The following is a 23694-nucleotide window of genomic DNA, read 5'->3' as shown; positions in this document are numbered from 1 at the left end:
AGCAGTGATGTTATGCTCATGGCATCATAGCCATTGCAGTATCATTAGCATTTGGCATATATAGGAACTCGATAAATGCTTATTAAGTTGAATTGGATTTGATTGGATTTGTAAAGGAAAACCAACTCAAAAGTTGTGCTGTATTCTACAAATTACGGAGTGGATACCATTTTGAGTCAGTAACTGTACCTGTAGTATTTGGAGTCTTCTTTATTAGTGTATGGTAGTATGTTTTTATTATTTGTTTGTTTTTAACTAAACATGTACACCAAGAAAGAGAATAAAAGAAAGGCCATGTTCTTTCTCACACATCTGGTTCTGTGTAGTCCTTGGTTATTCAGAAAAGGGGCTTTCTATCTTCTAAAAGATACATAAGTCTTCTCTGTTCTGGTTAGGTCAGATAAAGGGCTGGGTAGAGTCTTTGGGTATAAACCATGGTGGGTGTGTGGCTAAGCAGGGGCTGAGCACTAGTAATTGGTGGTCCTTATAGGGTATTGGCTCTGCATTGACTTAATGTTAAATCTCTCCCTGGCATTGAAGGAGTCTACTTGAAGTTTTCACATCTACTCTTCTGCCCATATGAGTCTCCTGATCTCTTTCTTCTCACTTAGTGTATCTTTTCTAGTTCTGGGGAGCAGCGCACCCCTTCTTGGAAGCATGCATTTCAACTTCCCTTTTGACGACAGAGCTGCTCAGGTGTTGTGTGTCATATATATCTTTTTCACACTCTGCAGTGGATGATCTGTGTCTTCTCTTGAGCTCTTGGAGGAGAGATAAACCCTCAGGCCTAAGTGAACAAATTCTATATTTGGGAGGAAAGACAAAAACTGATATTTCAAAATATTATTGTGCCACAGCATAAGCCTCTATATGGTTTATTGTATATGAAGTGGCAGAAAATAGTTTGAGAACTGCTGAAATATATAATAGCTTATGACTTGACCAATCAGAAAACATTTCAGTTAAACCTGGAAGCAGATCAGCTTTTAAAAATTGTGGGCTTTCACAAGTTGCCCTGGGACGAATTATATGCATTTCCAATTAACCATTTATTTGGCATGTTAGAGATCATTGGCAAACTTGGACATTTATCTTATGACTAATTTCTTCCCGTATTTAACAGGATTAATTCCTACTAAATCACTCAAAAACACATGAAAAGGTTTCAGTAACATTGTCTCTTTGTACAACTTGCTATCCATTGAAGGCTGCATGAAGAAGAGAGACTCAATTTTTTTCAAATAAAAAAGCTAGATTAGGTGGAACTCCACATATCTGTGAGCCATCTGGTTCAGCTGCAAACTTCCCAGGGATCCTGAATGTATTTGCAATAGAAAGGAGTTTGAACTTGAACGACTTTTAAATTGGGACATAAAATGTGGTAAGTATAACCCACAGATACTTCGCAAGGACTAGTGAATAGACCTGTTCTGAGCCTTATGTTTCATGATATCTTCTTTTCCATAGAGAAAACTAAAAGGATGCAAATACCTGTTAGTAATTGAATAAAATTTCTTTTATTAAGTCATGCTTGTAGATTTTAAATAAATCTGAAACGTCTTCTGCTCTGAGATTAACCGGAAATACAGACAAAACCAAAACAATATCAGTCAGGAGTGTCTTTTCCTATAGGAAATATAATCAGTCAAGTTCTTATGTAAAGGAAGTGAAGTTATTGTATAGACAAGTTTGGTGCCTACAATGTAACATGGCTTATTTTCATTGGTGGAATTATTTTCATTATCCTATCAAAAGCATCTTTCCAGGTATCAAGCTGCAGTTTCATTGAGGATCTTCAGTGAGTGGTACATGAGAGGACATGTTGCCACAACTGTTCAAAAAGTAGAGGATAGTGTACAGTATTTGAAATCAAGAGATTTGCAGTGTTCCTACGTCATGTGCCAGAATACAAGTGGCTGAGTCCTGGGTCAGAACATAGCTGACTTTCAGTTTATAATACTCTGTCAAACACCAAATTTAGATCTGTTAAAATCATTAATAAGAATACTCTTATCCCTATTAATTACAAAAATTGTTTTCACTAAAGGACAGCAGTCTATACCAACGTAGGCCCCATGATGTGTTGACAGGACTACCATTGAAAGTTATCTCAAACTTTTGAAGCAAGTATTTAACAGTGAGCAGATATTGACTCTATTTTAAATCCAAGAGAGAAGATTTTAGATCAATGAGAAAAAGTTTCATTTACTATGGGAAGATTTGCTAAGCCAGGAAGAAAATATTTTTGGTTCAAATGTCACTGGTTTTATATTTTAAGAAACCTCAGGGGACAGAAGATGGCAGACCAGTGCACCCACTAATTGTTAGCATCTCTGGGGATTAGACCTGGAACAGTTGGAAAGCAGATACCTTTTGAGGTGGGTGGCAGCACAAAGGCCCTGATGTTTCAGTAGCAAACAGACAGAACTATATTTTTTAAAGTAGAAGAATTTGGATAGCAGAACAGAAGGAGAGCCCAGAACCCAGAGGATGCACAGGTATAAGGGAAGGGACAAAGGCAAAATAAACAAAAAGTAAGGGCCTCAGCAAACATTCAAAAAGTTGGGGAATAGGAGAGAGAAAAAAGAAGAAGAAGGAGGAGGAGGAAGGGGAGGAAGAGGAGGAGGAGGAGGAAGAGGAGGAGAAGGAGGAGGAGAGTGCTTCAGTGACTGGAACTGGAATGAATGAACAAGAAGTCATGTGATAGAGGGAGGGGGCAGAGAATGAAGAAAAGAATGAGCGTTCCAGAAAAGGCTATTAATGTCTCAATTCTGAGCAGATTTGTGGTCTCATTGGGTACATAGCTTATTGGCACTGAGAAAGTTCTTTTTCCAAGCATCTGTTTGTACTGCAGTGGGACAAATGCATTTTGAAAGAACCCTATTTATGTCTGTAGTGTCAAATTTTCCTGCATTGTCTGTCTCTGGGAACCCATAGCAAAAGTCAAGTGCTTATCCACTAAACATTGGCTTGGAGAGTTGTTCTACCTACAGGGGAAGGACTTTTGAGTCGGAGACACAAAGAGCATATTGCAGTGGAAAACTGTTTGAAGTCACGGGGAAGAAGTTGTTTCTCATCTGGATGGTCAATTAGAAAAACTAGCGTTCACAGCTCTGGGAAGGGGAAGGAGTGGTTGCAAGTGATTTTGTGTGGGAGCTAAGTTGTGAAAAATTAGCGACCTGGAGGGTGAGGCAGGCAAGCATTCATTTCAACACAATTCACTGTATCCATATAGGGCTTCCCACCCCACAACCAAACATTAGAAGAAACCAGAGACTAGTGCATGAGGCAGAAAGCTTGCTGTCTGTTCCATCCAGTCACAAGAAGCAGGATGATGATAAAGAGTAATTATTGGCTCTGCTAGGTGAACATCATGAAGGAAAAAAAGAGGAACCCAAATAACACATAGACTCTGCTCTCATCAAGTGAGAGAAAAGCTTGTTAGCAGAGACAGAGATTTTTATGCTGCTGCCCATGTAGTTGAGATCCTTAGAGGACTGGAAACCTGTTCTTTCTTTGTACTTGAAAATTATTTTTATCTTTTCCTCTCCTCTTTTTTTCCTTTCCCATTTTGTTGATTGTTAGCTTTTCTATAGAGGCGTTTTAAATCAGGTTGATTGGTTTAAATATCTACATATAAAGTTTTAATTATTTAAAAATACAATTTCTTTTGTCTTTTTTTTTATTTCCCTTATATTATTTGTTTATTTACTATCTGATATCTCTGGTCTGTTTTGTCCTGTTCTTTTTTCTTTTATGAGACAGGCTGGCACCATAGGGGTCAGGCTGGCCTGGGGCTTATTGTTTCCCTGCTTCAGCACCCCAAGTACTGGGATTGTAGATGTGAGCACCACCAGGTTTTTAATTCTCTCTTATTCCTCTCTCTCTTTTATCCTTCCCCTAATTTTAAATTCTTGTCTTTAATTGGGTCTGTTTTTTTCTTATTTCTTCTTTTTTGTCATTTTCCTCTTCTATGATTCTTTTTTTCATTATTTTTGGTTGTTTTCTTTTTTCTTCCTTGATGTATATTTACCTGGATCTTCCCTATTTCTTATCTATTCTTTCTTGTTCTCCACTTCAACTTGTTTTTCCCTCTTCTATTTTTTTTCTCTTTTTCAGATAATATTCCCTAGTGTTGTTTTTCCTAAATTCTTTGCATTTCTATCCTTGAATAATATATTCTTAGTTCATGAAGTATTATTTTTGGTTCTTTTCTTTCTCTGCTATTTTGGTGATGAATAGTTTTAATTGTTTATCATTATCTTTCCATAGTGGATTTGTCTATCTGTTACAGTTGCTACTGCAGTGAAAAACTGTACTATACTCTGCCATAATCTAGTCCCACCTGAATGTTGTGAATGCTTCAACTGAAAGAATACAGGAGATCAATACCTTTAGCCAATGACTTGACTCCTTACACACCTCAATGCAGAAATATGAAGAAAACAAGGCAACATAACCTCTCAAAAAGTTAACAATCTATTTTTAATTTATTATCTATTGATAGTAAAGTGAATGAAATTCCAGAAAAAGAATTCAAAAGAATGATTATGAAATGATCAATGAAGAATGATCAACTAAATCAATGAGGACATGAATAAACACTAGAATGAATCCAAATAAACAACCAAATGAAATAAGGAAGACAATGCATGATATGAAAGATGAATTTAATAAAGATACAGAAATCCTGAAAAAGAATCAATCTGAAATACTGAAAGTGAAAGCTCAATAAGTCAAATAAAAGCCTCAGTTGGATCTGAGTTGATGACATAATATCAGGGCTTGAAGACAAGACAGATGAACTGAGAATATATGAACAGTACATATAAGACCTCTGGGCACCATTAAAACACTTTAAACTTAGGAATCACAGGCATAGAAAAACAAGTATAGGCTGAAGGCTTGAAAAACATTCAACAAAATAATAACAGAAAATTTCTTATATCTTGGGAAAAAGATGAATATTCAGGCACAGGAGACTATTAGAAGACCAATCTGGTAAAACCAGAAAAGAGTCTTCTCAAGTCATATCATAATTAAAAAACCAAATGTAAAGGAAACGAAAGAATATTGAAAGCTGCAAAAGCACCATGTCACATACAAAGACAACTCCATCAGAATAACTGAAGATTTCTCATCAGAAACTCTAAAAGTCATGAGGACATGGAATTGTGTACTTTAAAACCTGGAAGTTAGATTACTATATACAGAAAAAATATTATTAATAGTGGAAGGAGAACTATAGACCTTTTGTGATGAATGAAAACTACAGGAATTCATGAGTACTGAGTCAGCACTTTGCAAGATACTTATAGGATTCCTACATACACAGAAGAAGAAAATAAACTCAACTATGAGAATATAGAGAAGAATGATTCTCCCTAGAAGAGTAGATAAGCAAATTAGGATTAGCAAATTATGAAAATAACAAAATGACATACCATTCAATAATAACACTGACTGTTAATGGCCTCAATTCTCCAATTAGAAGAAACAGACTGACAGGTTGGATTAAAAAAAAAACAAACAAGACCCAACATTAGGCTGTTAATAACAAATGCCCTCATTGGCAAAGACAAACAATTTGAAAATAAAGGGTGAGAAAAGGCACTCCAAAGCAACTCAAAGAATATCTAACAAAAGAAACTTCAAAATTAGTCAATAAAGACAAAGAAGATCACTTCATAATGATAAAGCAAATAATCCATTGAGAGGACATAACAATTATAAACATATAAGCACAGAAGGTCACACATCCTATACCATAAAGCAAACACTACTGGATATAAAGGCACTGAGAGATCCCAATACAAGATAGTGAATAACTCATCCAGACCCCACCCCCCACAAGGGAAAAAGAAATATCATAGTTAAATGACAGTCTAGATCAAGTGGAATTAAAAAACATTTATAGAATTTTCCTTCCAACAGTTTCAGAATACATATTCTCAGCAGCCCATGGAGCACCCTCTAAATTAGATCATATTTAGGCAATAAGGCAAGGCTTGCCTATTGATTTGTATCCTGCTACATTGCTGAATGTGTTTATAAGATCTAAGATTATTTTTGGTGGAGTTTTTAGCATTTTTTAGGTATAAGATCATATCATCTGGAAAAGCGATAATTTGACTTCTTCCTTTGATATTGAATCCCTTTTGTTTCATTCTCCTGTCATATTGCTTTGGCTAGGAATTTCTATACTAGATAGAGTAAGAGTGGAGAGAGTGGATGACACCCTTGTCTTGATTCTGATTTTAGAGAAAGTGGTTTCATTTTTTTCCCATTTATATGAAGTTGATAATGTTTGTTGTATGTAACCTTTATAATATTGAGGTATGTTCCTTCTATTCCTAGTTTCTTCAGAGGTTTGATTAAGAAAGGACATCAAATTTTATCAAAGGCATTTTTTTGCATACATTGAGTGATGATGTGGCTTTATTCCTTGATTCTGTTTATGTGTTGTGTTATATGTATTGATTTGCACATGTTATACCATCCTTGCCTCCCTAAAATGAAATCTACTTGATCATGGTGTATGTGTTGTCAGATTTGGTTTACAAGTATTTTATTGAGGATTTTTGCTCTATGTTGAACAGGGATATTAGCCTATAACTTTCTTCTTTTGAAGTGTCTTTATCTGGTTTTAGTATTAGGGTAATACTGGGTTAGTAGAATGAGTTTGGTAGAATTTCTTCCCTTTGTATTTTTTGAAATAGTTTGAGGCTCATTGGTATTAGTTCTTTAAAGATCTGTTAGAATTTATCAATGAATCAATCCTGGCCTAGGCTTTTGTTTGTTGGGAGATTTTATAACTGTGTCAATTTCATAACTATTTATTGATATCTTTAAGTTCTTTATGTCTTCTTGGTTCAATTTTGGTGGGTCACATGTGCAGAGAAATTAATCTATTTCTCCTTGATTTTCCAGTTTGCTGGAGTGTAGGATTTCAAAATATTCCCTTATGATCTTCTGAATTCCATTGGTGTCTGTTAAAATATCCCCCTTTTCATCTCTGATTTTAATAATTTGAGACTTTCCCTGTCTTCTTTCAACTAGTTTGGCTAAAGGCTTGTCAATCATCTTGTTTATCTTTTCAAAGAACCAACTTTTTGTTTCATTGATTTATTGGAATGTTCTTCTGTTGTTCATTTCATTAATTTCTGCCCTAATTTCCATTTACTACTTTTGGGATTGGTTTGTCTTGTTTTTCTAAGAGTTTGAGGTACAGCACTAGGATGTTTATTTATGATCTGTCTAATTTTCTGATGTGGGTACTCATGGTGCCTTTCAGGCACTCTGCCACTTAAGCCATGCCTCTAACCTATTTTATGTATTTTCTTTAGCTTACTATTTAATTAATTCTTACACATCTTTTCCTTCTAATAGTTAAGGTTTTGAAAGCTTTGTTTCTGACTTGACAGCACCATTTCTGTAGTTTTGATCTATAGTTTGATTTGTAGTTTTCTTGTTAATTTCTAATGATTTATAAGTTTACTTTGGCAATAGATGGATTTACTTTTTAACTCAATGAGGAAGGGGTAAGCCTTGTCTCTATTATAGAGTACAAAAATCAATATGTCTGTGAAGATAAACATATTAATTGCAAAAAAAAGAGATGGCTTTTGTGTGTCCCACAAAAGTTTTGATAAGTTGTGCTCTCATTTTCATTTGATCTAGGAATCTCTTAATTTCTTTCCTAATTTCCTCAATGAACCACTGATCCTTCAAGAATGTATTATTCAATGTCTGTGAGTTTGAAGTTTGAATGGTTTTTGGAGTATACCTTGCATTGATTTCTAATTTTATTCCATTATGTTCTGCAGGATTCAGGGGATTATTTCAATTCTTTTTGTATTTGTTGAGATTTGCTTTATGACTTAGGAGGTGATCTATTTTGGATGAAGTTCTATGGGTTGTTGAGGAAAAATTGTATAATGTCCTGCTAGGATAGAATACTCCATAAATGTCTGTTTAGCCTATTTTGTTCATGGCATTACTTTGTTCTAGGGAATCTTTTAAAATTTTTGTTTGGATGTTATGTCTATTGTTAAGAATGGGGTACTGAGATCTCTCACTACTATTACATGTGGATCTATCTGTTCCTTTATGCCTAGAAGTGTTTGTTTTATGAACTTGGGGCACCAATGTTTGGTGCATATATATTTAAAATTGTTATACCTTTTTGCTGGATCATTCCCTTCATTAGTATATAGTGACCTACTTTATCTCTTCTGATTTTTTTCTTAAAATCTGCTTTGTCTGAGAATAGTTACTTCTGCTTGCTTTTGATTTCTGCATGCCTGGTGTATCTTTTTCCAACCTTTCACTTTCAGTTTGTGTATGTCCTTGGTTGTGAGGTTGTGAGGTATATTTCTTGTATACAACAGATGGTTGAATCTTTCTTTTCTATCAACAATGAGCAGTCTGAGCAAGTAACCAAGAAAACAATACCACTAATGATCACATCACATCTATCTATCTATCTATCTATCTATCTATCTATCATCTCTCTATCTATATACATATATGTAGGGGGAACAGGGAGAGAGAGAGAGAGAGAGAGAGAGAGAGAGAGAGAGAGAGAGAGAGAACTTGATTGTAGTAGATTGTAATAGTGAGTCTGTCTGAAGGGCTATGGGGAGTCAGGAGAGGAAAAGAGAACGATCGTGAATAATATTGTAATACATTGCATCTGTGTATAAAGAGAACATAACAAAATGTATTGAAAGGTATTGAATAAAAGGAAGGCAGGACAATAGAAAAGTGTTAATCTGATTAATATACAATATATACATGTGTGAAATACCATAGCAAAACTCCATTTAACAACCAATATACATGTAAAAAAAAAAGAATTATAGGAAGGTAAAACAGGTCCTTTTACCCAGTGGTGGGTATCACTGGGAGGCAGGAGAGTAAACAGAGAGAATGAAGGAGGGCAAATATGGTCCATGTACTTTGTATACTTAAATGAAAACAAAACATTGAAATTTTTCTAAGAAGAGGGAGAGGAGGATAAGGGAGAATGATGGAGGGGGTGAAAATGATTATGATATACTGTAGCACATATGTAAATACCATGATTTACCTCCATACAACTAATACATGCTAACAAGCATGTTAAGAAATCAAATCTTGCCAAATACATGAAAATCTAAATATCTTCTTGCATTTTTATGTGACCAAATGGGAGAAAACTAGAATTTCAACAGTCAAAAAATATATACAAATACAGAAAGATTGAACAAAAACTTTGATCAATGGGCCATCAATGTAATCAGGGGAAAATTAAAAAATTCCTAGAATTAAATGACAATTAAAATTTACCATATCAGAATCTGTGGGATGTAGTGAAAGCAATTTTAAGAGGGAAGTTTATGACCTACATTAAAAAGTCAGAGAGATCTCAAATAAATAACCTGTGATCTACCTCAATACCAAAATTAGTAGAACAAAATAATAAAAATCAGAGCCAAAAGTAGTGAAATGGAAACTAAAAGAACAAAACAAAGGATATATGAAACAAAGAGTTGGTTCTTTGAACAAATATGTAAGATTAACAAACTCTTAGCTAATCTGACCAAAAGAGAGAGAAGAGTGAGAAATTAATAAAATTAGAGACAAAAGTTGATATTACAAAAGATACAACTAAAATCTAGAGGATCATTAAGAAATATTTTTGAGAACCTATTCTTGAATAAATTGGAAAATCTAGAAGAAATATATAAATTTCTAGACATATATGACCTACCTACTAAAATCCAACTAAGAATATATAAACACCTTAAATGCATCAGTAACAAGCAACAAGACTGAAACAATAATTTAAAAGAATCCCAACAAAGAAAAGCCCAAGAGTGAAAGCACGGTATACAGAATGAGAAAAAGTCTTTTCCAGACATTCATCCTATGAGGGCTTAGTATCTAGAATAAAGAACTAAAAAATATTAAAGAATCCACTCAAGAAATGTGCAATTGACTATTCGCAATAGCTAAGTTATGGAAACAGCCAAGATGCCCCACCACTGACGAATGGATTAAGAAAATGTGGTATTTATATACAATGGAATTTTATGCAGCCATGAAGAAGAACGAAATGTTATCATTCGCTGGTAAATGGATGGAATTGGAGAACATCATTCTGAGTGAGGTTAGCCTGGCCCAAAGGACCAAAAATCGTATGTTCTCCCTCATATGCGGACATTAGATCAAGGGCAAACACAACAAGGGGATTGGACTTTGATCACATGATAAAGCAAGAGCACACAAGGAAGGTATGAGGATAGGTGAGACACCCAAAAAACTAGATAGCATTTGTTGCCCTCAAAGCAGAGAAACTAAAGCAGATACTTTAAAGCAACTGAGGCCAATAGGAGAAGGGGACCAGGAACTAGAGAATAGGTTAGTTCGAGAAGAATTAACTTAGAAGGTAACACACATGTACAGGAAATCAATGCATGCCAACTCCTTGTATAGCTATCCTTATCTCAACTAGCAAAACCCCTTGGTCCTTCCTATTATTGCTTATACTCTTTCTTCAACAAAATTAGAGATAAGGGCAGAATAGTTTCTGCCAGGTAGAGAGGGGTAAGGGGGGGTAAGGGAGGGAGCGGGGACTGGGGGGAGAAATGACCCAAACATTGTATGCACATATGAATAAAACAAAAATTAAAAAAAAGAAATGTGCAATTGAACTGGAGAGATACTTTTCATACATCAAAGTACACAGGGCCAATAAAAATATGAAAAAGCATTCAACATCTTTAGCCATCAGGAAAATGCAAAGCAAAACTTTATCAAGATTACATCTTATTCCAGTCAGAATGACTATCACCAAGAAATTAAAAAAAAAAAAAACCTCAAGAAATATTGGTGAAGTTGAGGGAAAAGAAAATCATATGCAGGTAATGCAAATTCACCCAGCCACAATGGAAATCAGTATAGGGCTAAAAAAAAAATGTAACTTCCATATGATCTAGTCATACAATTTCTGGGTAAATTCTCAAAAGAATCAAAGTTAGCATACTTTAGAGATATCTGCATATCCATGTTTATTGTGGCACTATCCACAATAACCATGTTAAAAAATTGGCCTAGGTGCCCATCAATGATGAATGGGTAAAGAAATTGTGGTATAAATACACAATGAAGATTTATTCAGCCATAGAGAAAAATGAAATTATGCCATTTACAAGAAAAAGGATAGAACTAGAGATCATGTTAAGTGAAATAAGGCAGTCCCTCATAGACAAGTATCTTGTTTTCTCTCTTATATTCCCTTATAGGGAATATAGGGGAGGGGACAGGACATAAAAGTAAAAGGAGATATGGAAGGGAAAAAGGGAGAGATAAGAAAGAGTAATAGAGATGAATATGATGAAAGCATATAATATTCAGGAATAGAAATGTCATAATGGAACCCCTTAATTTGTACAATTAATATACACTGATAATTAACAGTAGAAACTTGAAAAAAAGAAACTTCAATGCAGAAAATTTCCAAAGGAACACATGTGACATAAATGCATTGTATTTAGTTTTACAACTTAATAAATGTTTGTAAAATGTGTGCTGGTGAAGAATAATTTTGGTAGCCTTTGTTTTTAAAGATGTTAGGGACAGAATAATTTTGCCTAGTAGAAATATGTGTATTATTATGGCTCAAATTTTGACTATTTGACAAGAGCCTTTTAAATCTTATTTTGATTATTATTGAAGAGAAAATAACTTCCTTTCTGCATAGCATATTATATAGTATACTAAATGGTAATCATATGTTTCTAGACTTGAGCTGTGCACAAAATTGCTATCTGTTATACTATGACTACAAAGAAAATCATGAATATGAAGGTTATGGTGATGATACCAATTTTTGACCAATAATGACATAACATCCATTAAAAAGTTAGTATGTGACAGGCACTCTTAGAAACACTTGCATGATACCACTCTTGGGGATATACCCAAAAGACTGTGACACAGGTTACTCCAGAGGCAACTGCACACCCATGTTTATTGTGGCACTATTCACAATAGCCAAGTTATGGAAACAGCCAAGATGCCCCACCACTGATGAATGGATCAAGAAAATGTGATATCTATACACAATAGAATTTTATGCAGCCATGAAGAGGAATGAAATGTTATCATTCGCTGGTAAATGGATGGAATTGGAGAACATCATTCTGAGTGAGGTTAGCCTGGCCCAAAAGACCAAAAATCATATGTTCTCCCTCATATGTGGACATTAGATCAAGGGCAAACACAACAAGGGGATTGGACTATGAGCACATGATAAAAGGGGTGAGGATAGGTAAGACACCTAAAAATATTAGCTAGCATTTGTTGCCCTCAACGCAGAGAAACTAAAGCAGATACCTTAAAAGCAACTGAGGCCAATAGGAAAAGGGGACCAGCAACTAGAGAAAAGGTTAGATCAAAAAGAATTAACCTAGAAGGTAACACACATGCACAGGAAATCAATGTGAGTCAATGCTCTGTATAGCTATCCTTATCTCAACCAGCAAAAACCCTTGTTCCTTCCTATTATTGCTTATACTCTCTCTACAACAAAATTAGAAATAAGGGCAAAATAGTTTCTGCTGGGTATTGAGGGGGTGGGGGGGAAAGGGAGGGGGCAGAGTGGGTGGTAAGAGAGGGGATGGGGGCAGGGGGGAGAAATGAACCAAGCCTTGTATGCACATATGAATAATAAAAGAAAAAAAAATAAATCTTATCTACCTACAAAAAAAAAAAAGAAACACTTGCATGTACTAACTTATTTAATCAGCAACCAATTGTAACCAATTCAGTAAGTACCAAGACAAATCAGCTTTTCTCCTAATCTCTAGCACCCATAAAGGTACTGGAGCTAAGAAAGAGATTAGGTCTGGCTAAAATATCCAGGTGCTTTGTGGAGAATATACACCTTGAATGATTTAGAGTAGAGCACCTGCATCCAGATCTTGGGGGACATTAAGACAGGAATTTGATTGTGACCAACTCAATAGACACAACAAAAATCTACTCAGGAGCATAAAATCTTCTTTAATTCCCTTCTTTATGATCATCCACCTTATAAGAGGAAGCTCAGGTACTTGTTTTTAAAGAAGTATTATTGTCTTTCTTAAGAATGTAGGGGAAATGTGGGATAAGCTTTGAGTTGTTATAATAATTGGAAGGGAGAAATTACTGGTAATGATCAGCTGGAGGAATGAGGTATGTTAAGTGTTTTTAAAGCAGAGAGTCCCATACAGTAAAAAAAATCATTGTATCCAAAATGTTCATGGTCCTTCTTCTTTTTATTATTTTGGTACTGGGATTTAAACTCAAGACCTTACACTTGCTAGTGCCTACTTGAGCTACTCCATCAGCCCTGTTTTGTGTTGAATATTTTCTAGATAGGGTCTCAGGAACCATTTGCCTAGGCTGGCCTCAAGCCATGACCTTCCTGATCTCTGGCTCTTGAGTAGCTAGGATTATAGGCATCAGGGATCTGCTCTAGCTCAATGCACTTCTTGAGAAACATTGAAGATTATTTAGGAACTCATCACTATCAAGGTGGCTTTATAGTAGCAAAACTGGAATCAAGAATGATGTAAGAGCGAAGGGTATATAGAATAAATCTGGAATATGTTTCCCAATTTTCTAAAAATTGTTAGGCTCTAAAGAGAATGTATTAATATTATGCTACATTCATTTGCTAAGTAAATAATTATAGAATAACACATCTTTAGACAACTTTAGAAGCAGAGAGAAAAGGATAATAACATGAATATATTAATGCATTTTCCTCCAAGCATATCACTTAATGGGTTGACATCTTAAAGACAGCACACATTTTAATTATTTTCATTAGGAAGAAATAACTTGCATGACCTCAAATCAATACCGCACACTTAGAATTTTCTGAGTTTTTAAGTCTTCCATAAAAAGTCATTTAATGTTTATATCACTTTAACTATTTAAGGGAGTAATCTTTAATTATAATTCCAGTGTTTTGTTAATCCTTGCATAATTTCCAAGCAAAGTTGGAGGGAATTTATGTAAATTATATATAGGAACAGACTTGCAAAGTAATGCTTAGCCAATAAGATGAGGGTACTTCTGACAACCAGCAGTGGTCACAGAGACAGTTTTCCTCCATGACATCCCTCTGGAATAGGCAGGTAGCTCCAGGCACTGTTAAGATACATACCCAACTATGTGTTCCCAAATTTCTAGTGTACATTCAGAGCAGTGCTCTCCCACCAAGGCTTCAAGCCCCTAATGCCTAAACTTTTTCTTTACTCTTTAAGTGGAGATCGTTCTCAGTGAATTGGTTATACTTCAGCAGTTTCTACCTCTTTTTGGTGAAACTTTTTTTATATTATTAGTGGCCCTAATTAATATTTATCTTTTAAAAATATGATCATATAATTCAATATATCTTTTCTTAGTGTTTAGAATTGTTCTTCCCTGTGGAAAAAATATAAAATAGAACTTTATTCTTTTTTTGGTCAGGAAGTACTCTGGTAGGACACCTCTGAGATCTTTACTTATCTCTCCGCTTGTCTCTCCCCAGTATAGTCTAAAACTAGGGTAGGAAGGGGCAAAGCTCCATCCCCAGGGCCAGTGCCAAGACCTTTGTCTGTGTTCTGTACTTTCTGGGAAAGTCACAGAATTAAGGATTCTAGAATGTGGCTGAAAGAGTTCTTAGACTATCCCTCTTAGTGGGACAATTCAGTATTTCAATGTAGTTCATTACTAAATTACATTGTTCATATCTCTCATTTGTATTTGGGTGAGTTGTAGGAGACTCAAATAGTTACGCTATAACTACAGGTCAGTTAGGAACATCATTTATAGTTTTCTTAATGTTTATCCAATTTATATTTTTAGAATTAATTTATCAAGTGTTTAAAATCTATCATGATGATCTAATTCTTATTAAACACTCTGACATATTCAAATATATAACTGTAAATAGATACAAAATTTAATAGGCTCTTTTTTCTTGAATATATGGATATTGCAAGTGATTTTCACTTTCCTTTTTTGTTTAAAAAAGGAAATATTTTAATATTTTTACTACAACTATGTTATTAATTTTTGATAAGAAAATTAATTTGCAGACTATACTAGCCTTTGAAGTGAAAGTATAGGATTATTAAAATATTATTAAATAGGTTATACTTTTTGAAACTTTTTAGTTTAGTTAATCAACCAAAGATATATGCAGATGAAATTTTAATGAGTACGTATTAAAAATTTAAATGGTAACAAAATGAGCAATAAGCACATTTCAAGGTAATGATGAATAATAATGAACTTTATATCTTCAATATTCATTAGAAATGAAAAACTTATAAAATGGTAGTACTGTGATTGCCTTTGTCTAGATGAGAATACCGAGGCCTGGTTTTCAAGTTTTGTTTTTATATGCTGTTTATTATGCTGTAGAGGTTAAGAAGGTGGCTCCTTGGAACCTTATACTTGATTTAAATGTTTACTTTGCTACTGATCACAAGCTATGTGACCTTGGGCAAGTGACTTAACTTCCCTGGGTCGTCATTTCTTCATCTTAAAGAGTAAGATATATACTCCATTGAACTATGTATTTTATGCTTAGAATTTATATGCATTAAAATATTGTGTATATAAAATACCACAAAGTAGTGCATTGTGTTAGCCATTACTACAATACATTAACTCATTCAAATTTCATAGCCCTATAAGACAGGCACTAATGATATCATTAATATTAATATTTCTACTTTTAGATGGAGAAACCAATGCCAAGAAGTGTTCAGTCATTTCCTCTACTTTGTCAGCATTGTGTTTATTTTTTTCTTTTTTAAGTCTGAGATCCTATAGTCATAATGTAAAGCTCAGAGTGTTCACATCTTTCTTTTCTGAGATATACATGAGATCTCAAAAGTCAGAACTCCACACTTCAATGTAGAGTTCAAATTTTCGTACCCCAACTATTTAACACAATTGTTGTCATAGTCTTTAAATTTCAATAGTTGAAATGGGAGAGTTTGATATTAGGATAATATGTACATGGTTTAAAATAAGTTTTAATAGAAAAAGTGAGGGACAATAACAGGCCAGCCAGGTAAATAGCTTATTTGACACATATTTGCTATAATGGGTATTAATCTCTAGAGGAGGAAGAGCAAACAAAGGAATTCTATTTATGTTTGAAGACTATTAAATGCTCAGATAAATCCAAAGCAACTACACAATTTTAAAGAAGAACTTTAGATTGTGAGCTATAAGTATAAACCTAATCATATATCAGTGGAATGATTTTTTTCCCTACCCTCAAATTTGTTAAGACTCTCAACCCTGGTTTCCCATTAGAGTCAACAGGGGTACAGGTTGTCATGGTAATGGGAGTAAGTTCAAGATCCTGATGTTCAGGTTTTTCCCCTGATCTTAATCTTGGGAGATGGACTCAGGTTTCAGTGACTTTCAATGCTCTGCAGGTGAAAGCATTCTGATGTTAGTTTAACAGATTTCTTAATTTTCATGTGCATTAACTCAAAGAATGGCTTTTAAAAACATTCTTTTTATTTAAAGAGCAGAATTTGCTTCTCAGCCACTTGAAATTTGGCTCTGATCACAGGAGCAAGCATCTTTTATTGAGTAAGGATGTTCAATTTGGCAGAACTCGATCACAGGAAGAATCACAAAGGACATTATTTATCTTTCACTTGGCTCCCAGCAATCATTACACACAAATGTGTTTATCAGCAAAATAAAGGAGTGGTTCTTCAGTTCTGTTTTTAGATTCACATGCAAGATTCACAGCATTTTCAATTTAAGCCTTTCATAGTCTCGAAAACCTCAAACTCACTTGCTTTTTATCTTTCTTTGCTTCCTACAGATATGTGGGTTTTTGGCAAGCACCCATTTCATTGATCAAAATCAAATAGAGGAAAAAAAATAAGTCTAAAAGAAAAAAAGAAATCAGATATTTTAAAGAGGATGAGAAGCTAGTGATTAGACTCCATCCTTAGAAAAATCATTGGGATATTATATTCTTCGAACTCCATTATGATCCAAGAATCCTACATTTGTTCTTAGTGTCAATTGGTTCATTATTAGATAAATGAGAATTTCAGTTCTCTGTCCTCCTTAGGCAGATGCTGACTTAACAAAGCTCAGACTGTAGTCAGATACCAAGTAAGTTGAAAAGCCAAATTTTATTAGTTGAAGCATGAGAAGTGGTAGACCACCTCAGTGGACAGGAAAGGAATAGAGATAAACTGAGAAGGAAAACTGCTTGATTCCACAAAAGACATGGAATCACATCCTGGGGTGGCACAACTTGTTTTACATGATGAATGACTATGGATACAACTTTACTGGCTTGAAAGAAATACAAAAACAAATGAATAAAACTGGATAAGAATAACTTTGACTTGGTGTCTTGGTGGAAGGGAAAATGTCTGTAGTGCAGTGAATTTTCTCTTGAATATTGGAGCATATAGTCTGTTGTTATGTTCTACAGCATGCTACCTACTCAGAAGCAAAGGTTGCATCATTTTCTTTCTTTCAGTACTGGGGTTTGAACTCAGGGCCTCATACTTGCTAGGCAGGTACTCTACCACTTGTGCCACTCCACCAGTCCATGCATCAGTTTCTCCTGCATGCTCAACAATAATCCTTTCCTTTTTATTGCTCTCTTTACACATCTGGCCACTAAACACAGTTTCCATTCTACTCAAAACTAGTCTTACTTTTAAGAATTGCTTCTTGGTAGTGAACTAAGGACATTACATTTCAACAGTTTAACGTGTATTTATTAAGCATTATGGAACTCCATAAGACCCTTCAATATTGTCACCACAAAGATTTTGTATGTGAGCAGATGGTAATAATACATTAACATGCTGGCAAAATAAAGATGATGTCCTTCACCTTTGTAAGAACTTACACACTAAATGAAGATGATTTAATATCCCTGGAATTTTTCTTCTCCAAGTCTCTTCAATATATTCCAAATGAGTATGGGAAATTTTTGACATACATTTTCTTGTTTAAATGTCAGTGACTTGAACTTAGTTAAATATGTTTTCATTCAAGCCATTGCACTAGCAACAAATCATTGCATCCTGGTATACAGAATACACTTCTATATATTAGGAAAATTCAGAATCTATTTTTCAGATAGAAATACTGGAAATATGTTCTTTGATATTAGAGTGTAAAGAGCTGGAAAAAAGGACTTGATTATAAACATAAAAATCTTTCTTTTAATTCAATACTCATAATTGATGTCAAAAGTATCTCAACTATATTAATTTACTCAGCACAAGAGATTTCTGAGACTGATGACCTGGTGAGCAAAATAAATCATACTTTGACTTTATAAAAAGGGGAACCCAACAGATTATAAGATAGTACTATTGCTGATTTAATTTTTTGCAAAATTCTAGGAAATCAAAATAGCTATGTGTTTACAATTTGAACTCAAATAAGTCAGAATGAGAAAAGATTAAATGTCTTTTTTCTTGAAGCAATGCATTTACAGAGTTTGACACAAAGAAAGAACCTGATTTCTACAACTCAGAATAATCAAAAGATACTGCAGTAACACAAAATTGACTTTTAATGTTTGTTTGCCAGTTCATTGTGTCTTACAGAAAATGAAAACATTTTTTTTGTAATACAGATTGGTTCTTCTCAAATGTGTAGCTAGTAGGTATTAAATACCTTTAAATACTGATTTCTTTTAATCAGGTGTCTTAATAACTTTTTGTAATATTCATTCCTTTGTTGTATACCATTGCTATTCTGGCAGTAGTGAGCTATGATACAGTTAACTTCTCAACCAAACTATGTCAGTTGTCCATTGATCTTTTGTAATATATTCCATGCTAAAAACTGATAATTGATTCCTTTTTAGTCAACTACTCCATGAGACCACCATATTCTTTGAAGTACTGAAATAAAGAAATCCAGTATGGCTGCCAGCAACCAAATTGGAATCTTCTCTGAGTTTATTAATTGCCAAAATAATAAGCAACTATATTATTGTGTAAAATAACACTTGAACAGGTACCAGCCCCCTTTCTATGAGAGAAAGTTTAAATTTACAAATATTATGTTTGGCTAAAAATTACTGTGATAAGATATGTGGCAGCAGTCATTGAAAGATGTTTCCAGTATTAATGTGGCAACTTGTTTTCATTCTTATATTGTATTTTATGTGAATTGTTTCATTTTGTTTGGAGTTTCAAATGTAGGTATGTATCTCATACAGATTTGTAGATATGCTTTTGTTCCTCATATGGGCCACAGAGTTAATTATAGACAAAATGATGAAAACAACATTATACATCCCAGCCTTCCTTCTCACTCCTCTCATTCCTTTCTGGGAATCAAAGTTGAAAAAACAATTTCTATATTAGTCAGTGTTATATAATTTTCTTTTAAGAATTTTACTAGCATACCTTCTTTTTTTGGACATTCTTTGTGAGATATTTTGGGCAATGAAGAATGGAGTAGGAAAATATACATTAAAAAGACCCCTTCTTCAGTTAGGAGTCCAAAGGACATGAGGATTCCGGTCCTTTGGATGAAAACAGAAGTTAAAAATTCTGCTTAGCAGTGTTCATTCTGTTAAGATTTTTTTCAAGAATGGAAAAATGGTGTGCAATTGGTATAGATTTGAATCAGCTAACAGTCACTCCAGAGAATTTGATCAGCACCAATTCCTATACTAAGTATTTAAAAGTTAAGAAATGCTACTATGCTTAACATTATAAAGATAGAGTTCTATGACAGTAACTGTAAATTATATACCTGCTTCAATGGAACTTTTTCCCATTTACATTTCTGAAAAAATTCTTGTAATATAAGTAACAATTATTTAAGTATAGTTTTCCTCCAATGAGCTAACCCCCATATCTGAGGTGTTAAATTTGCTATTTTAGAGAAAGTCCCCTCTTTAAATAGTATATTTATCTTATCTTAAGACCACTCAGGTATCTTTAACTTAGAAATGTGATTTCTATTTATACCAGCAGTGTTTGAGTTAAACCTCACAGTCTCTTTGGATTTATAGTTTTGTATAATTTGCATAACCAGCCTAACTTAAAAATGTGCATGCATACATTGTCATCTTTTAATATTAAAGCATCTGAAATTTTCCATGTATGCTTTTGATAAAAGAATGGATCTACTTTTATTTACAATATTTTTTCTAGGTAACATACTAATGTAATTGTAGTTCCATGGACTTCCAATTGTTCTATACCTGTTACACATATAACTCTATATTTGTAGGGTAAATGTATTAGAATTATTAAAGAGCTTTAAATGCAATCACAATCAGTTCAGGAAACAGATTTATTTACTCATGTTCATGGGAGAAAAATCTACATAAAGACAGTCATGAAAGCATACCAACTAGGTCATACTTGGATTATTGTACTAAATCCCATTTTTTAGAACTCATTGTGAAACAATGGGAAACCATGAAATGTAATTTGAATACAAATATTGGTCCCTGTGGGGGTCTCAAGCGTCATAAAAATATTGGAAAACAAAGATTTATTTAAGATTGGAGCTGCTAATATGAAGGTTGTTTTTCTGAAGATGGACTTCTCATTTAAAGCCCAGAAGATTTTAGTGTAAACTCTTTGATGATAGCATCAGAATTTCATTTATGTGTAATGATCACCAGCAAGGAAATTGACATTGACCACATTTCTATTTGGGAGACAGTTTAGAACTATGTTTTTTACTCCCCCCCCCAAATACAGGTACCATTTGGGTTTTCTAGTGTATATTCAAATAGGAATAAGAATTTTGAAATTTGAGTCTTTGTTTTTTGGTTATACAAGTGTACAGTTATTCGTTCCTTTTATGATTTTATTTTTCCATGTAATGTAAATAAGAAAGGAATATTAAATAGTTTAAAGTTTTTTTATAGGATAATAACATATCAGAGGCTAACATAAAATCAAGCTGCTAAATTTTACAATTTTTCTGTCCAGCAGTTTGTCTATATAACTGCCCTGAGTAGGTGCTAAATGCTGCTTAGCAAAGGGCCCTTTAAATATAACACAGTAAAGCTACTCAAAAGATAAAACAATTCTCCTCAGACATATATAATGTTAAGTGGAAGAAAGTACAAGTCTCTCATTGGTTAAATATCATCTGCTTATTTAAGTCTCATACTTCATATAAATGGGGTTATTAGGAATTTTAACCGTGCTTATTTCTAAACATTTGAGTTCATATGATTTTTTTTTGTTGAAAAGGCAGGATTTTAAAGAGTAAAGTATTTTGTCTACTGGAGACTTGAAATACTAACGTTTAGAAAAATGTAGATTGTTCCCTTGTGAAACTGAGTTTTGTGTAACCTGTTAGAATCTCAGTTCATGGAAAGAAGCCTGTATTTCAAATCTGTTGCTTTAATTTGTTTATTGTACTGTATTTCAAAATTGTAGAAATGTGTAAAATTTGTGCTTGTGGAAGCTGCTGCTCTGAGTAGCTTTGCTTTCCTTAACATAATCCTAGCAGTTTTCAAGCTATTGCATGCCTGTTCATGAAAGGATACTTTGTTGGAAAGATGTAGTTTAAACAGTTTGGCTTTAAAGCCTTCTTATGTAGAACTTCTTTTAAAATTATATTAATTTATAATACACATTGACTGACAGTTTTACAAAAACAAATTAATGAATTGGTCTTTATGAAAATGACTCTTTACAGTAAGTAAAAAAGGGTTATCACAGTTTTGGTAACTTGCATGAGTTCATATTGAAAAAAAACCTTTCACATGTTCTTAAGAACTCTAAAACTGACGCTCTCTAGGGGCACTCTCAGTTGTATGCTCTGAAGCAGTAGACACCATACAGCTTATGTTTTTTATCTGGGAAACCCACAAAGCGCACTGCAGCCTCAGTAGGACTGCAACGCCTTCTTGGCCTAGAGATAGGATAGCGGACGCTGCCATCAGCCAACCAGCCCGCATCGCAGCGGTCATATCCTAGAAGTTTCCAGGCTGCAAATATTTGGCCCACTTTCGCAATCTGAGCACCATCATTGAGACAAGCTTGCACGGCTTCATCATAGGTCAGCTTGGTGGGGTGGATCAGATAGTAAAAACGGCCTGTGGAGAGAAGGAGACAGAGTCAATGGGCAGTCTGTTACTGAGTCACGCAGAGATGGAAGGAGCCAAACATCGAGAGTGATTCTCAATGAAGGAAAAAGCAGAGGAATGTCTGAAATTTTTGGGAACATAGGATTGTCAATTAATTGTAATACTCCTAGGTCACTCTACATTAAATTCATTTTTCCATTGCCCCTTAATATGTGTTTAGACATGCCCTTTTATAACTTTAAAAAGAAAAGGGAGATGGCAGGTGCAGTTTCTGTTAGCTAATTAGTGACACAAGAGCCCTTCTGTGGCACTATAGAAGGCGGAATTCCATGTTAAAAGCAAGGGCTATTTAAATTCTAGCTGTAGTGAGACTGAACCCCAGCACAAGTTTCTGGAGAGGCAAATTTGAATGTGAAAGGATCAAAAACCATCCTTGACATAAAAGTCCATTTAAAAAAAATCAAAAGCCCTCAAGTTCTTTTCATTATAGGTATCAATAAGACATTATTCTCATTCAAAGACTACAGTATGAAAATGCATAAAATACAGGAAGTCACTTGCCACAAATAACACATACTCAGAATGTAAACCCAGTCTGTGATCACTCACTATCAAAGGTGAATTTGTTGATTTTTCTCAACTTCCATCTTTAGAGCCATCTTGATACCTTACCATTTTGTGATTCCACAAGAAAGATAAGTCTCAACCATTTATTGCCTAGTGTTAATTACTGAGATTAATTAGCATTAAATATGCATACAATTTATAAAATATGACCTCAACTGACTGAAGTGATGCACAGACTGGAGATTTTCTCAGTCGTCTTAGTTTCAGGTAGGATATAATTATATCCTTTTATCTGAGTACATATCATAATGTGCTGTCCCCACATCACATTTACTGAAGTATAAATTAATACTTGGCAGTTCTCTGATGAGATGATGTGATTTGGAAAAGGTATTGGAACATTAACTACGGTGCTATTTCTATCATTCAAACCAGAGGTCAGCAAACCATAGTACATGAGTCAAATCTGTCCTGCTATCCACTGCTGTAAATGAAGTTTTACTGGAACACAGCCACATCCATCTGCTGAATATTGTGTAGGGCTGCTATTGTGTTACAGCATACAGAGCTACATAGAGTAGCTGCAACACAGATCATATGGCCAGCATAAAGAAAAATAGTTACTCTCTGTCTTTTTATAAATTTTGTTAAATCCCAATTCTTTTCTATTTTCCCCAAATTGTGTACTTGACATATAAAGTGATTGGGTCCAGGATTTTCTTCATGGGCTACCTGGACAGTTGGTCAAGCCTCACACTTAGTTTAGTGGTCTGCATGCTTTGCAGTCACCATCTTAAAATTATTTTTTGTTCTTTTATTTTTTGAGTCAGAATCTGGCTACTGTAATAAGTCAGTCATCAGTGTGGATGCAACCTTTCTTTGGTTTTCACTTCCAACGTTAGCTCTACTTTATTTTTCTTGCTCATTACTCCCTTTATCCTGAATTTTTCTGATTGTCATACTGTAATTGAGAGAGGGCGGGCATGCATGATACAGATGCACCCTTCCTTCAATTGAGAGAG

The 23694-nt window shown here is 34.2% G+C and overlaps 1 protein-coding gene across 3 annotated transcripts in view; it reads right to left on the bottom strand.

The window, feature by feature from the left end:
• Positions 1-18581: 18581 nt before the first annotated feature.
• The window catches only part of Hapln1 (hyaluronan and proteoglycan link protein 1), a 69973-nt gene continuing 64860 nt past the window's right edge, over positions 18582-23694 (bottom strand). For all 3 annotated transcript variants that reach the window (XM_020167075.2, XM_074077147.1, XM_020167076.2), the window contains one exon: positions 18582-22114. In XM_020167075.2, coding sequence (XP_020022664.1) covers positions 21825-22114 — 290 coding nt within the window. In that variant the 3' untranslated portion in view covers positions 18582-21824. The remainder of the gene's footprint in view (positions 22115-23694) is intronic.

Source organism: Castor canadensis, chromosome 6 (genome assembly GCF_047511655.1).
Source record: "Castor canadensis chromosome 6, mCasCan1.hap1v2, whole genome shotgun sequence".
Taxonomy (NCBI): Eukaryota; Metazoa; Chordata; class Mammalia; order Rodentia; family Castoridae; genus Castor; species Castor canadensis.
The sequence above is the reverse complement of the archived record's forward strand: the minus strand, read 5'-3'. Positions and strand labels throughout refer to the sequence as shown.